The sequence below is a fragment of the Sceloporus occidentalis genome, unplaced genomic scaffold, assembly GCF_023333645.1.
Source record: "Sceloporus occidentalis isolate IW3139 unplaced genomic scaffold, rSceOcc1.0.p SCAF_92, whole genome shotgun sequence".
Classification (NCBI taxonomy): Eukaryota; Metazoa; Chordata; class Lepidosauria; order Squamata; family Phrynosomatidae; genus Sceloporus; species Sceloporus occidentalis.
The window spans coordinates 1,603,691-1,620,926 of record NW_028317072.1 but is presented as its reverse complement, the minus strand read 5'-3'; the positions used below and the strand labels follow the sequence as shown (position 1 = coordinate 1,620,926).

General features: G+C 41.5%; 1 protein-coding gene across 1 annotated transcript; it reads left to right on the top strand.

Annotated features, from left to right (window-relative positions):
* Positions 1–1,147: 1,147 nt before the first annotated feature.
* Positions 1,148–14,159, top strand: BNIP1 (BCL2 interacting protein 1). Its single transcript, XM_089496679.1, has 6 exons — positions 1,148–1,268; positions 3,891–3,983; positions 4,801–4,892; positions 7,068–7,169; positions 8,616–8,734; positions 13,577–14,159. Exons 1-6 carry the CDS (start codon positions 1,185–1,187, stop codon positions 13,771–13,773), a joined length of 687 nt encoding a protein of 228 aa, XP_089352805.1. The 5' UTR covers positions 1,148–1,184; the 3' UTR covers positions 13,774–14,159.
* The last annotated feature ends 3,077 nt before the right edge of the window (positions 14,160–17,236 follow it).

Genomic DNA, 17,236 nt, shown 5'->3' with positions numbered 1-17,236 from the left:
AAACCAGGAAACAAACAATGGCTCTGAACCTGCTTCTCTCGGTCTATTTCTTTCAATCTTCGTGTTAGAAATCAGTGCAGTGCAGCCACAGAACTGACTTAGGAGCAAAGACACCAATGGCTCAGAGAACAAACTAAGGGACTCAACAGGCCTCCCCTTTTAGCACCAGATCAGGACCGCAGCATCTCTCCTTTTTGCGCTCTGGAAAGGGCATCATAGCCGCTGGCACGCAGCTTTTCTGTGCTCCTTTGGTGCCGCGGCATGTAGATGCAGCGCCAGAGGAGCACTATGATGCTGCGTGCCATGTGGAGAGGCGCATGGCATCATGCTGGCTTGGGGGCAGAGTTGGGGCGTGCATCATGTGGACGCCACACCCTGAATCCATCCTCAGGCCAGCCTTAATAGCCACTCTGTCGAGCCCCTAAGTATTATATGAACTCCATTCTTAAATAGGACAGTTACTGAGGGAGCTGTTTGCTAATGCTTCCAGCACTTAGAGAGTAAAACAAATAAATTCTAAGGTTGCCCCATATAATATAATATCGCTACTTATCCTTTGGATTGTTCATGGGGAATAAATTGGTTAGTTTGAACCCTTTGGTTCGATTAACCTTAGAATGTAAAGCTCACCCAGGTCCAAAACACACTGCAGAAACAATCCAGTTTGAGACTGCTTTTTAACTGCCCTGGCTCAGTGCTAGGGAATTCTGGGAACTGTAGTTTTGTGAGACATTTAGCCTTCTCTGTCTGAGAAAGCTAAACTACAATTCCCAGGATTCCCTAGCACTGAGCCGAAACAGTTAAAGCAGTGTCAAAGTGGATTATTTCTACGGTTTGGAGTCTGGCTGCGTCCACACTGGGGAAATAGCCCGGTTTGGTACCGCTTTGACTCTTTGTCTGACTCTTTGCTATGGAATTCTGGGAGTTGGAGTTTGTTGTGGGGCCCAGAGCGGAGCTCCGCTCAGCTCTGGGCCCCACAACAAACTCCAACTCCCAGAATTCCATAGCCTTGAGCCACAAGAGTGAAAGCGGTGCCAAACCGGGCTATTTCCCCAGTGTGGACGCAGCCACAGCCACAGAAGCCCCCATCACACTCTGAGGCCAAAGAGGCTTTGAAAAGGAGGCGGGGCAGAGGAAACGCGTTTCCAAAAGGGGCCCTTCCGCTCGCCGTAGTTTGCCCTAAAATGGCGGCCGCCGGTGACGTCTTGGTCCGAGTTTGCAACCAGGAGATCGTCAAGTTCGACCTGGAGATCAAAGCGGCGGTGCAAGTAAGACCTTGGCCCAGAGAGTGCCTCTCTTTATAGGCTCAGCCCTGCTTCATGCTTGATACTGCTCCTGCACCCACCTGGGCTGCATCCGCACTGCAGAAATAATCCAGTTTGACACCGCTTTAACTGCCCTGGTTCAGTGCTAAGGAGTCCTGGGAGCTGTATCTTATTGTGGCCTCAGAGCGCTCTCTGTGACAAGGAAGGCTAAATGTCTCACAAAACTACAGTTCCCAGGATTCCCCAGCATTGAGCCAGGGCAGTTAAAGCGGTCTCAATCTGGATTGTTTCTGCAGTGTGTCTCTTAGAGCAACAGATGAAGGGGCATCCACACTGCAGAGATAGCGCAGTTCCACCCCATTCTTAAAACTGACTTGACTCTCTCCCACAGACTCCTGGGATTTGTAGTTTTTTAATGCTTTGTTTTTGCAAAGGGCATTAGACACACACACAAACATAAGACAAACATTTAAAAACAACCCACATCCTGCACAAAAAACCATACAAACATATTTCTTTTCTGCAAAATCTTAACCGCAATCTAGAGTTTCGCTTGATGGTAAAATTTAACATCTGTAAAGTAACTTCCTGTCCAGTTAGGTTCACTTTCTGAAACAAAGCAATAGGTTTTCTTTTTCTTACAGCAAAAGAGCTATTAATTGTACTCCAAAGAACTATTAACTCTCTTGGCAGACCAGGCTGCAGAGCCCCAGCATGGAGCCATGGAAACTAAAGCTGTGTCAGACTGCTTTATTTCTGCGGTGACCAGAAGTAAGAGGGCTGGAAGGATTTGGGTCCTTCCCCCTCCCATGTTTGTGCCACATTTGACTAAAACTGTTTGCTAGAAACTTCCCAGGGATAGGGATCAAGCAGCCCTGGCTTAGTCCTCTCCCAAGGGGCTTGGCAGGGAGGATGCCAACCCTTGGCTCTGAAGGGGCTCCTGTGCCCTTCAAGGCTTGCAAAGAAGGAAGGAAGAAGTTAGGGCCATGAGCTTTCGTAGGCTCTGAACCCGTTTCCTCAGGTGCATCTTGAGCAAGGAGGCTCAAGTCTGGGAAGGCTCATGCTGCCAACTTCTTTCTTTCAGCTAGTCTCAAAGGTGCTACATGATCCCTTTGCACACTGATTTTCCAGACAAAGGGCCTGAACAGACAAGCCAAAATAAAGCTGCTTTGGGTCACTTTGGCGGTATGCTGTTTAAATGCTGCATAGGTCCTAAGAGGCTGGAAGCCGTGCCAAAGCCACACTCCAGTCCTAAGGACTAGAGCACAGCTTTGGTGCAGCTTCTGGCCTCTTAAGATGCGTGTGTCATTTAAAAAGCATACCTCCACATTGACCTGAAGCAGCTTTATTTTGGCCTGTCTTTTCAGATCCTAAGACAGCTAGGTCTTTCAAAGAAAGAAGGAAAGAAAGAAAGAAAGAAAGAAAGAAAGAAAGGTTCTTGTAAGTGCAGCTTCTCTGTAATGCGGAAAGTGACCCCCTGTTTCTTGTCTTGCCACTGTTAAAGGTTAATCTCTCTGAACATTTTCCTGATGCCAAGAGGGCTTTGCACAGATCTTGAGAGACAGGGTAGCAGGGACTTAGCCAAGGGTGGGGTCCGTGGGGTCTGGACCCCCCCTTCCGTTAGATACAATGAATGGTGTGTGCTGCTGTGCTGCCGCGCCCAAGCCCCGTTATAATGGTGGCACTTAGTCTGCCCCCCCCCTTTCCCAAAATCCTGGCTACGTCTCTGAGGGTAGTCAAGTATGGTATTCCTCACTTTTTTGTGGGTTTTTCAGGCCATGTGGCCATGTTCTAGAACTGCAGTTCTCAACCTATGGGTCGCAACACCTTTAGGGGTCAAACTTTCACAGGAGTCACCTAAGACTATCGGAAAACACATAGTTCTGTTGGTCTTAGAAACTGAGACACCGCAATTTTATCCACACATGGGGAACTATATTAAAGGGCCATGGCATTAGGAAGGTTGAGAACCACTGTTCCAGAAGATGCCAATCACAGATGCTGGCAAAATGTCAGGAATAAACTCTAGAACATGGCCACATAGCCCAAAAAACCCACAAACAGCTATGGATGCCAGCCATGAAAGCTTTCGACTTCGCAATGGTATTCCACCTTTCCACTTTCTGTGTAATCATGCTTCTTGTTTGAGGCAATATGCTTCCCATCTGTTTCTGTGGCTAGCAAACAACCGCCCAATACTGTAGCTTTCCAGTATGGGAGTTAGATTGGAGTGTTAATGGACTTGCATCCATGTATCCACTGGGTGTTCACATATTGCTAGTCATGATTGGTTGTGCCTTTCATGGTTAAATATAGTGATTTATATTGTGTTGTTATGTTACCGTTCCATAAAAGGATTTTTTAAACAATTGAGGCAGGATTTAAGACTGATTTCCACAGTGTCTATAGAAACCATGCATCTGGTGTCACTTTTTGGTCTATTGGTCTATATTTTTAATATATATACATTTTATATTTGGTATTAAACTAACTCGATACTTTTGAAATGTCCCCCTGGCTCAGTGCCCCCTTCCTCTGAGATGTCTGCATCATTTTGAATGTCAGGTTGCCATTTATTGAAACATATATATGATTTTTTTTTACGTTAATTATTGTTTCATTCAGGATATCCGAGATTGCATGGGGCCTATAAGTACACTCACGGAACTGAATGCCAACGTGAAGGAAAAATTTCAGCATCTGCGGCTTAGAATACAGGTGAGGAATGTTAATTAGCAACAATAAATGTGTAAATAAGCCTTGTAAGCCAACAGAAGTTTTACTAGCCTGCTGGGTGCTGGTGGAGGAGGACAGAAACATCCATCACACCTGCAGAAATTTACTGTATTTCGGTACTGGCCACAGAGGTGGAAGTTTCCTCTGCTGGCATCTCTCTTGGTTTCTGTGCTGGAATCAGAAGAGGCACAGGGTACTTCATTGTTCCTCTGCTAGCCAGCTCACTTGCTGGTGTGCACTTCCTTTTCATCCTTGGCTACTAGACTGTTATTTGTAAGGGAAACATGTTAGTGTTCTCCACTTGCATCAGTGTCTTCAGACCATCTCAGAAGCATGTTTGTGCCTGCTTGTTTGTACAGTATTTAGAAATAATACCATGGTATGGAATGCAATGGCATCTGTACAGTGGCATAGTTGTCTGGGCTCCAGATCCTATTTGCTTACTAGCATAGCAAGTTCACAAAGTAAAGGAGAACAGATATCCTGCTTGATCTGAGTCTTGGGCTACATTAGAATTTAAACTCTTAGGATTCTATCACTAAGAAGTTGAACTGTATGGAATACAGTCTTCTAAGGACTTAGATAAAGAGGGTGATAATGACAATTGGTCTAGATATAAAACATGACTAGTAACTAGGATGGCTCTACAAATCCAATGTGGTAGTATTACCCTTTTCTCTCTCCAGGATGAGGGTGCACCAAATAAGAACAAATAAGTGTGTATGTGTACCACATATTTTTAAAAAAAATATCACAGAGATAGTAATGGTGAAAAGTTATTATTTGTGGATCTACATAGGAGCTTGAACAGATGGCTAAAGAACAAGATAAAGAATCAGAAAAGCAAGTTTTGCTCCAAGAAGTAGAAAATCATAAGAAGCAAATGCTCAGGTCAGTAAAATTGTAAACATGAATAGTACTGTATTTTAAATACATGTTTAAACAACTCTTTTTGTACCTGAAAGCCATTCATAACAACAGGCAAAAAAAAATGGTCCCCAATAATGCTGGCATTCATGCAGGCTAGTGTCAGAATTAGATCTATCTTTCAACATTCCATTTCTCTCTCTCTCTCAAAGACACTTATTGTTGGATTAGAAATTCGGATCATAATACCTATTTGATTTATTAGGTGTTTTTTTTTTTTCATCTCAAGCTGCTGAGACCAACCTAACACTGATTTTCTGAAGCCATGTGGCAGATCAGGAATTTTGTTGAATGGGAAGCACTGCAGCTATCCCTCCATGTACAATTTATAGGGTTGGCTATCATATCTCCTTTTCCTGCAGCCAACTGTAGCCTGTTGTAAACACTGAGCAGTAATTTGCATTTATGTACATATCATAGACATAACTTTGTAATAATGGAGACAATTTAAAAAAACATGAGCTGATCTACACAACTGCATAGTGGCTAAACACAGTTGCATCTGTAGCATCAGGAAATGTGAGGGTACATGATGTAATTCACCCTGTTCCTAAAATAAACTTTGATCGTGTGTATGAAGATGATGTAGGGCTTTTACTATATTACATTTTTAATGAGAGGGTTATGTGTATCTTCATGTTCTCTGGTTGAGGTGTGTGACACTCAAAAACATTTAATAATAATAATAATAATAATAATAATAATAATAATAATAATTTGTTTTATTTATATACCGCTATTCCAAAGATCATAGTGGTGAACAGCAAGTAAGCTAATTAGCAAGTAAGCTAATTTGCCCCCAACAGTCCAGGTACTCATTTTAGCGACCTCAGAAGGATGCAAGCCTGAGTCGAGCTTGGGCCCTTTGCTGGTCTTGAACTCGCAACCTTGTGGTTTTGAGTGAATGGCTGCAGTACAGGCATTTAACCACTGCCCTACATAAGAGGATTGATTATCTGTTTGTTTAGGTCAGGGGTAGGCAACCTTTTTGAGCCGGGGGCTGGGTTGCTGGCCCTCAGACAAAGCCAAAAAATAAATAATTAAATATTTTTAAATAAATAAATAAATAAATCGGTACAAATGTAGGACAAAATTTTCAAATGGAAGGCACTTTTTTAAAAATATGGAGGACACACGAAAAAATTTGCTGATTTTTTAAAAAAATGTTAAGATAAATGAATGTTTCTGAGGCTTCTATAGACAATTGCCCCACCATGCCCCTCGCGCGAGATGCCAAAGGCCCCGGCAGCAATCGGTGGCAGGACCGGGCTGGGGTCGGTCCCAAGGCCTCGCTGGGATGCATCTGGCCCCTGGGCCACAGGTTGCCTACCCCTGGTTTAGGTGCAGACTCTACAGTGCATCTCCTCAAATAGCAATTTTATAATCAACCATTGGCCATTATATTTTATAATAATAATAATTATTATTATAATAATTATAATTTTATTATAATTTTATTATAACCATTGGGTTATTGTCTTCTTCAGTTATCCAAGATGTTATGTTTTTAAAGAAAATATTAAAAGGTCTTAAAAAATGAAAAAAACTTTAAATATATCTATATTAAAAACCTGGGGACTCTCCTTTCTCCTCCCACTGAGCCTTGCCCCACTCACACCATCTCATCTGCTGAGCTCCAGCATTTTAAGCAGGTGAATGCCTTAGCCCATTTTTGCAAAAAGGTAGATGTTTGGGGAGCAGCAGTGTAACACTCTTTTAGGGTTTCACCTAGTGTGGTCTGCACTCCCCTAGTGATGTCCCTCAGCCACCATCACAAGTTGGGGAATCAGGTGGAGGAAAGTAATGTTAGGTAATCCCAGACAGAATCCAGATTATCTGACAAATGGGAAGGACCCACAATAATAACATTGCTGAATGGACAATTGCATAAGAAACATATTTTTGTTGTAAGGGGAGTAGGATGGATAGATGGATGGATGGATGAATCACGAACACACATAATTTGACTAATAAGCTGCCAGTGTAGTTTAATGATGATTACTGTTTATTTTGTAGAAGAATAATGGAGTGTGACATTTGTTATGTATGTATTCTGTTACCTTGATAAAGTCAAAAGTGTTTCTGTCTTTGTCATCACAGTGACCATTGTTCTAAATATCAGTATATTAATAATTTCAGCAATCAGACAGCTTGGAGGAAGGCAAATTTAGCTTGCAAAATTGCTATTGACAATGCTGAGAAAGATGAACTGCTACGAGGGGGAGATCCTTTACGACAAAGGTAGAGTTGTTCTGTAACATCCAATCACCAAATGTTGTTGGAAGAGTTCATAAACTGTTTCTGTTAAGCTCCATCTCAGAAAAATCACTTTCAAGGCTTTGCTAACCTACACTGCTGCTTTTGCAAATACTACACTACAATAGATATCTTTGGGAAATGTATGTAGCAGTTAATACCTTTATAGACATTTGACATGCATTTTTGGAAGGGTCTTTGAAGGTACAATCCTATGTTTGTTTCTGGAAACGTTAGTCTCACTTTCAGTGGAGCCTGCTCACTGGTGAATTGCTACAGAACTGCAGTGTTAGAAAATACAATTGCTCTTCATATAGTGTATTACATTATGCCCAGTTTGTAATATAACAGTTTGTAATAGACACAGGAGCCTCTATGTAATTTTTTTCTGCAGAATCCATTGTACATATTGGATATTTGATTCTATTTTAATCTCATTCCTTTACTGCAGCCAGTTTTGGAAGGAATGTTTTTATTACATGAAAACCTGTATGGCCTAGTTCTTTAAACCTCTAATACTTTTACCATATATACTTGTGTATAAGTTGACCTGATGTATAAGTTGAGGGCAGGCTTTGGGGGCAAAATCATGAATGTTGATGTGACCAATGGATAAGTCGCAGGTCAAACTCAGGGGCATGTAACAAAGGATCCAAACAGAGGGAGAAAAAACACCACTTCACTCCCTCCTTCTTCCTCTCTGGATCTCTTCCAAGGGTCACAGTCTAGGCATGCAAAATGTGGACACAAACCTCCAATTTCCCTCCCTTCCCCAGAACATTCTCCAAGGCTGATGGCTTGCAAAAAAAGGGGGGGGGCACAGACCTCCAATTTCCCTCCCTTCCCCACAACTTTCCCCAAGGCAGATGGTTTGCAAAAAAGGGGACACAGACCTCCGATTTCCCTCCCTTCCCCAGAACCTTCTCCAAGGCAGATAGTTTGCAAAAAAGGGGACACAGACTTCCGATTTCCCTCCTTTCCCCACAACTTTCCCCAAGGCAGATGGTTTGCAAAAAAGGGGACACAGACCTCCGATTTCCCTCCTTTCCCCACAACTTTCCCCATGGCTGATGGCTTGCAAAAAGGGGAACACAGACCTCCAATTTCTCTCTTCTCTCTCCTCCCTCCCTTCTCCACAGCTTTCCCAAGGCTAACAGAGAAGTATTACTGTATTGACACATGTATATATATATCTACCTAAGATTTTGGAGCCCATTTTTGGGCTTCAGTTTTTTGACTTATAGACAAGTATATATGGTACTTTGAAATCCAAAAATAAAAGTATGCCTTTGCATTTATATGCATATATGAATGCTGCTCTTCTTGATATTATCTTCCATCTCTATGCTCCTTCTTTTTAAGCATTTTAATTAATACAAAATATTGTTGCATTTTTATACTAATGTTATTTTTCTTCTTCTCGTTTTAAAGAAAAACTACTAAGGAAAGCTTGGCAGAGGGAGCAAGTAACATCACCGAAAGCCTAATGGGAATTAGCAGGCTGATGTCTCAGCAGGTTCAGCAAAGTGAGGAAACCATGCAAACCCTGGGTAAGTAAATAACAAGTATGGATCCAGAGACAGACAGATAGAACTCTGAGCGATATACTTTCCTTGACATCTTTGCTGTGATGTAGTCTTGTGAATCATTACTAATTATTGAAGAGGCCCTCTGGATTGGTATGCAATGTTGAGTGCAACAGACTGGGGAAACAGGAAGAATTTGGCAAGGCTACCTTGGCAAAGTAGAAATTGTTTTGTTTTTTTCTCAGTCGCCCAAGACGTCTGTGGACTACACAGTACTTGTATGCAGTTATTGAGTAGATATAGTCCCACATTGCTAATAAGTTCTAGACAGTCTGTTAGTTATAGAGGCAGTATGGTGCAGTGGTTTGAGTGTTGGACTAAAACTCTGGGAGACTAGAATCCCTACTCGACCATGGAAACCCACTTGGTGACCATGGGCAAGTCACACTGTCTCAGCCTTAGTGGAAATCAGTGGCAAATCTCTTCTGAACACATCTTGCAAAAAAAAAAATCCTTGTGATGGGGTTGTCATAAGTCAGAAATAATGTTATTTATTTTATTTGAAGGCACAAAACAACAAAACCTGTCAGTTAGCTAATTAGTCTTTCATGGTTGTTTCTACAAATATGAAAGCAAGAAAGTCATTTGCAAAAAGCAGGAGATAGAATGGGAGGCTTTCCAGTCTAACAGTTTCAGGAATCTTTTTATAAATAAAATCCTAGCATCAGTTGTGCTCAGAAGTGAATGCATTTCAGACTGAAGTTAAAGCTTTCTTTTAAAAGTTTTCTTTTGAAAAAATTGAGTACAAAATCACCAGCTTTAATTTGGCCTGTATAAACCTAACTGTAATGAAAGGAGATTGTTCACTGCCAGTGAAGGCTTTGTGCTAGACATTTGTAGTGGCTGTTGTTGTGTGGAAAACATTGAAAGTACAACTGGAAACATGGTAAAGATTAGGAACCAGAAGGCCTAGAGGAATAAACCAATGCTCCTTAGGATATACGTTGTGGAGAACCAGCAATTATTGTTTTCCAATGTGCTGGGGACTGGCACTAAGTTTGTGCCCATTGGGTTCAAGTTGTTTCTGACTTATGGTGACCCTAAGGTGACCCTATCATGGCATTTTCTCAGCAAGAGTGGGGTTGTATTTGCCGTCCTCTGAGTCTGAGACAATGTATCTTGCCCAAAGCTACCCAGTGGGTTCCCTTGGCTAAACTGGGATTCAAACCCTGGTCTCCAGAGTCATAGTTCAACACTCAAACCAATACACCACACAGGATCTCTTAATATGCAGTTGTCAATTACAATTAATTTTTTAAAATACAGTATACAGAGTATCAACTTTCCACACACCATACATTAACTTTTTTCAGAACTCCAGTCCAAATAAGCTCTCAGAGCTCTTCTAAAAACATCTCAGGATTTGCATTAGAAAGTCAGAACTTGGCTTGACTTTGCCTTGGCCTGTTCCCTTTAGCCCTTAAAATTACATCAGAACTGTTGTCAAACTGACAATAGCATGCCATTTTGAAATCTGATGTGGACCAGCTGAACCTTCTGCCTTTGCTTTCCTGGGAGAGATGGATGATATGACTTAAATACAGCTTTCTCCTCATTTCTTCAGCTGTTCTATGTGTGCCTTTCTTTCCCACTAAGTGACAGCCTTGGCATTGACTCTGTCCTCTAGCATCTGGCTGAGGAGTCTGTCCTGTTTAGCTGGGGTAGAGCTAGTAAAGGTCACTTATATGAAAAATCCAGCTGTGCTTAATCTACCATTAAAATCTTACTGCTCCAGAAAAAGTTGGAGAATTCCTTACTTCAGTAAGCAGTAATTAATCTGGCTTTGAGGTCAAGAAGAAACATAGTGGTTGTCACTTACCATGGAAAACAGCCTCAATCTTTCATGTTCTGCACTGATGACAAATCTTTTTGTGTGGATCAAAGATAAAATTGCTCAATAATGGAGCTGGTTATAACGATACAAAATTCCAAGGAAACAATATATCCACATTGAATGATATTTTTCAGGCCATTTATACAGAAATTTGCAAGTTCTTTACTGTTTACTTTTGAAGATTTTGGTAATAGTGTGTATGTATTTGTTTTCTAATTTGCTTCAGAGATGTGAAACTGAAGCCCTCAAGGTGGTTAATTTTAGGCTACTTTTCACAAGATAGTTGTGTTTAGCACAGATGTCTGAGTACAGATAGCATGGTTATTGTTGGTTATTATTAATATGTCAGTACTAACAGTTATTTTTAGAGGTATACATGTCTTTGTTTTGTTTCCTTTGCCAGAGAGAGAGAAAGATAATGAGCCGCAGCTAGGGGGAAATACTTGAGACAAAAGGCATTGAATAGTGCCAGATTAAATTGTATGGTTTTCTTCTGTAAACAAATATGCTTTTTATATATTAATATTGTTTTTTAGAACTTCTGATCCATGTGCTAACTTTATTTCCCAAGTTTGCTTGTAAATGGGCCCAGATAGTAGCATAGTCACCTGGATTTTGTTTGTTTGCATATCTTCAACTCTGTTCAAAATTAAAAACCAGTGATAAACTGACATTCTGGTATGTTTAATCCATCACACTGGAGGGCCCCAGTGATGGCAACGGGCCTCCCAGAGGCCCGGTGCGGCTCCTGGAGCCCTGTTTCAGGGCTCCGGAGGCCGCAGCAGGCCTCTTAATGGGCACCGCCATTTTGCCCTTCAAAATGGCGGCAAAATCTCGCGCGACCTTTTTGGTCGCGCGAGACTTCGCTGCCATTTTGAAGGACAAAATGGTGGCCAAAGCCGCCAAAATCGGCGGCGATTTCGGCGGCAGGAGGGACTGGGGCCGGCAGAAAGGCACCCGCGGGCCGGATTCGGCCCACGGGCCAGAGGTTGCCGACCCCTGGTCTACAATGTGCTCTTAAGATCTGCTCCTGAATGCTGGGGAAGGCAGGATACAGACTGCCCCTTTGGGGCGGCCTGCACCCACCCCTTTCCCCGATGGATCGGGGCCTCAGCAGCAGCCCAGGACACCCCGATCTGCCACTTTCCCAGGCCTCGGGGAAGCAGCAAAAAGCCGCTTCCCTGCGGCCTGGAAAGGGGTGTCCTTGAGGCTCCATGCCCCAAGGACACCCGACAGCAGCGGGGACACAGAGAAAGGGGCCACTCGGCCCCTCCCTTTCTCTTTTGTATCGCTGGCGCAGCTGTGTAAAGACTGTGCCAGCAATACAAGTGGCGGAAGGAGCGCCGTTTCGGAGCTCCTTCTGGTGCCACTGAAAGGGCGCCACAAGCGTCCTGCAGCGGCGTGCATGCATCACGCCTGCACTGCTCCGTTTGGAGGTGGCGCAGCCATGATGTCGTAATGGCGGCGCCCATGTAGACAGGGCACTGCCATTACAACGCCGCGGTTACGTGCTAGGGTTGCGAGGCATCTGGAAAGGATGACCCGAGGCAACCCTACATGTATCCAGGCCGGCGCAAAGAGACGGTCTGGATACCACTGAACTTTCCAAAATGGTTCAAGGGGGTTGGGGGGAATCTGGAGTGGAAAAGAGAAAAAAAGAAGAAAAGTAGTGGGTGTTTACCATGAGATTTAATCTGGATTCCTTCCTCACTGTTTTTAAATGGACAATAGAAATCTGTATGTTCCAATCTACTTTTAATAGCTTTAGTTGAACACTTATCTTGTAAAATAAAATATTGTGGGTTTTATATGCTGTGGCTTTAGTTATTCATATGTTTTTTATTATTTATGAATGCCTTAATAGGGCTGTTCCGCTGAAAGGCAGTGTTAATTTTTCTTAGGGCTGCAGAGTCAGTACACCAAAACTTTGACTATGACTTCCTTTTTTTCCTACTGTCTCACTCCTTCATAAATGGCAAATGTATATTCATCAGTAATAACAAATTTCCTGTAGCGAAGTGATAGCATAAGTAATTTCATCACCACCATGTGAATCATCAGACCACTTATACTGATAGAACATAAAATATATTTTATTAAAATGTCAGAATAAGAAAATTTGTGTCAAAGTAAATTTGTAACAAATTAGGTATTTAATATTATAAGTTTTTATTTAATATTATAAGTTTTAGTCAGAATTGGTACTTTTCAACTGACTCCAACTCTTGACTCCACCCATAATTGCTTCCTACTTCAAATCCACAATTCTGACTCTAAATCCACAGTTCTTATTGTATTGTCTTCTATGAATGGGGCTTCACAAGACAATCTGTGTCATTTGAACTATCAGATGGCCCTTAGATGACAGCAAATATTTTCTCCACCTGACTTGTTTTCCTCAGATTTAAAAGTTCTACAGTCTGCTACAGGGGCTGTGAGCCAAATTATTTAAAGCCTTTTTGCATGACAAAAGAAAGCCAAAATGGATTGGGAGACTAGTGGTTTTCTCCATGATTCTCTGTATACCATCAAAGCAGGGATGTAGCCAAGGGGGGGGGGTTCTTGGGGTTCGGACCCCCCCTTCCGTTAGAAAAATGAATGGTGTGTGCTGCTGCGCCGCCGCACCCAAGCCCCAATATAATGGTGGCACTTAGTCTGGACCCCCCCCTTCCTAAAATCCTGGCTACGTCCCTGATCAAAGCACTTCCATTCTCATCCTGAGGGAAATGGTTATAAAAGCATGTCTTCTGTCATGCTGGAATAATCCATGTGGGAAAAGGCACACTTTTATGACCATCTCCCTCAGGAAGGAGAACAAAAGCGCTGCGACAGCCATTACTCTCCCAGTCCCTTTTGGGTTTCTTTTCTCATACAACAAGGCTCTTAGTGTATTGTATACTGTATCCTTTTTTCAAAGCCTTACAATATCTGTAATTTTTTAGATGACCTGAAATATTTTCTTTTAATTCCAGTCAATTCTTCACGAACCATTGTGGATGCCAATGAGGAATTCAAATCCATGTCTGGGACAATACAGCTAGGACGAAAGCTTATTACAAAGTACAACCGTAGAGAGCTGACTGATAAACTGCTCATCTTTCTTGCACTTGCCTTGTTTTTGGCTACTGTGCTTTACATCCTGAAGAAGAGACTGTTTCCCTTTCTGTAAAATCATTCAATGAGGAGAAGGAGCACAATTGTAAGGAAAGAGAAATGCAGGATTTATTACAAAAAACTGGCATTATTCTGACACAGAGACCTCTGGAAGACAGAACAGTTGTTGGTAAAGATGTAAACTACTTCTGAGTAAGCTAAATGAGCTGTAGGACTGGACAAGGAACTATGGACTTGGCAGCAAATTTATACCTTGTTGCTCTGAAAATGGCAGGTTTTAAACTAAACAATGTGAGACACATTCATCTGTTTCCCACCTATGACATGAAACTTCTTTCATTAGAGATCAGTTTGGAAGGAGTCATAAGAAGAGTGGGAAGAAGCGATAGAAAATGTGCTTAGATACATTCCTTTAATAAAATGTATTTAAATACAGATAGACCTGGGAATCTTACTTATTAAGCATGTCTTATAAACTGAAGAAGTAATGCATATAAAATATTAGTGGTTTTCTTCTTATACTTCCTTTTAAGTTACAAAAATGGCCTTTTCTTCCATTGTTTCCAGAGATAGGAAGGGCTATAAAGTACAATCTCCTCCTTGGCATTATTGCTCTTTTTTATTTTATTTTATTTTTTGGTACTGCTTGAGAGCATAATTCAAACAGGTTTCTTTTCTTCATTGTGTGTTTGGTCTGGAGGCATAATACATCTCTAAGTAAAAAAGGAAGATTTGGACTATCAATTACTGAAACTTTTTCACTTGTTCTGTGCTGTGTGTCAAAGATACAGAGATTACTAACCAGTAGGCATGAGCAGTTTTTTCCTGCGGTACCTCCGCATCACTGCAAGACCATATGGCCAGAGAGAGAGAGTTCCTAATAAGGCATTATAGAGCCTGCCTCCCATCCCTGCCCCTGTTAGCTCTCAGAACACAGTAATGCATATGGCTATTATCTAGAGTCAAAGGTATGCATGCAGGCTAATCATGGCACACGAGTAGTTTGCACACTAGTGTCTATGTAGAACAAGGCAAATAGCTTCTCAGAAAGGTACTGGCTGAACAAACTGCTGGGCCTCTGGGACAGTGTGTGTCCAGCCAAAGGCTGCTTCAAAAAAAAGGGGTGGGGGTGGGGGAGGAAATTATAACGTTTTGTTACGTCCCTTCCACATGTGCAGCTCTGTGCCCATGGAAGATTATGAACTGTGACTGTGTTGCAGGATTAGAGTCGACAACAAGAAAGGAAAGTGGTAAAAACCACAGTGAAATATAAAATGCTTTTTTCCCCCAAAAGTGAAGAATATTCAGTTCAAAGTATTTCCGGGCATTGCTCCTTACATATATTGTCTTTGAATCATATCTCTTGATGCTTGGATCTGGACTGCTTGATGTCTGAATGGAGTTGTTTCTGTTTTACACTGAAATATTAAGATTAAATATTCCGAATTAAGTAAATACACCCTATTAAATAGCAACCTTTTGTGTATATTAATTGCAGGGCTGTTAAGATGATCTCTCATTAAGTTCCATGTAGCATGTTTTGAGGGAAGAAATTGCAGCAGTGGCTTAGGCTGAATGTGCACTGCAAAAATAATGCAGTTTGATACTTCTTTAATGGAGGCTCAATACTGTAGAATCGTGGGATTTATAGTTTGTTGTGACACCAGAGCACTCTGACAGAAGGCTAACTATCTCATAAAACTACAGATTCCACAATTCCATAGCAATGAGCCCATAGCAGTTAAAGTGGTGTCAAACTGCATTATTTCTGCAGGCTTAGAAGAATAATTTTAGCTCTCTAAGAGTTTTTCTTTCCAAACAAATGGTAGAGCAAGGTTTCTCACAAGGGTTCCCTAGAACTCTACGGTTCATGAGAGGTCCCTAGGGGTTTCAGGGGAAATCATGATTGGGAAAATGTTGTTGCTCTTGTTGTAGTTAACTGTAAACATAATAATTCTAAGAACCAAAACGGTCTAGTGGTTTGAGTGCTGGACTACAACTCTAGAGACCAGGGTTCAAATTCCCTCTCAGCCATGGAAACCCACTGGGTGACTTTGGGCAAGTCACACTCTTGCAGATTGATCCATTGTTATTCATGCCACCTCTCACCCCTTCTGATACAACAGCAACTTGCCTACATAGCTCAAGAGCTAGAATTTGTATTAATCTATTCCTTTACTCTAGTTATAAGAAAAAAAGACCTATCAGCATGTATTAACCTAACCATCCTTTTGTGATCTACCAGAGATAATATCTGTTGTAGCACGACTGATGATCTGTAGTTCAATTTTATATTTCCTCAATTGGTTCCAAATGTTAAAGTTGTATATGCAGGGTGAGATTACTGAGACTTTCCCCACCATGTAATACTTTCACCTAACCACAGTGCCTTCATGGGAGACTTGAATATTCTTGCCAGTTAGTCATGTGAATGCTGCACTACACTATGAAGATTAAATGTTGGTGTGTGTGCCTTCAAGTCACCTGTCAATTTATGGCAACTTCACACATTCCAAGGGGTTTTCTTAGGAAAGGAATATTCAGAGATGGTTTGCCATTGCCTTCCTCTGAAATTTAGCCTACAGCAGCTGGTATTCCTTGGTGGTCTCCTATACAAGTACTAACAAGGCATGACCCTGCTTAACTTCCAAGATCAGACAGGATCTGGTACCTTTGGGTTATGTAGACCAATAAAGATTAAATAAATTATGCTTAGTCAGGTGTATGCATTCTATATGGTCTGTATTTGGCAATTCTACAAACATTAATGAGATGTTTTAGGCAGATGCCTTTCATAAGAATATTGAACATAGATACTGTGCAGTAAATGAAGGCTTTGACTAGTCAGAACCGTGTAATAGATAAGGTGTCTGATGTGTCAATGTTAAACTCAGAGAAGGAAGTCCCTTGTGAAGTATCTGTATTATAGAGTATCTATATCAGAGTCTATAATAGGTGTGGAATATGCAGGTCTCCAGAAGTTGTTGGATTGCAGCTCCCATCAGCACTAGCTGCCACAGGTAATGGTGAGGGATGATGAGACCTGTATTTTAATGATGTCTGGGGGATCACATGATTCCAGAACCTAGGTAATTTAATAGAGAAAATGCCAAGAGCATTTTATTTATTTATTTTTAAAGGATTTATGCCCTGCCTTTCAGCCCAAATGTATTCCCAAAGTGGCTTCCAATTTGTTCAGGAACATCAGGAGACTGAAAGAATGTAATTTATTTATTTATTTATTTATTTGCTGGCTTGAATCCCATTTAGGGAGAAAGGTGGGATATAAATCCTTTAAATAAATTAATTTAATTAAAAAGAAATGCATTTTCTGTGTTAAAAGGATGGAGTAGAGATTCCAAAGTATTTGGGTCTAAGTAAGAGCAGGGGTAAAAATGACTGGGGATTAATTAATATAGGTTAAATACCGTAAGGGCTTAAATAAATGCTTTAATGGCACCAGATCCCATCTGATCTAGGAATCTAAGTAGGGTCAGCTCTGGTTAGTCCTTGGATAG

Excerpts from the sequence above, each read along its gene's own strand:
- BNIP1 (XM_089496679.1), top strand. The coding sequence starts at position 1,185 with ATGGCGGCCGCCGGTGACGTCTTGGTCCGAGTTTGCAACCAGGAGATC. Across the intron at positions 1,269-3,890 it reads AGATCAAAGCGGCGGTGCAA|GATATCCGAGATTGCATGGG; the intron begins GTAAGACCTTGG and ends TGTTTCATTCAG. Across the intron at positions 8,735-13,576 it reads GGAAACCATGCAAACCCTGG|TCAATTCTTCACGAACCATT; the intron begins GTAAGTAAATAA and ends TTTTAATTCCAG.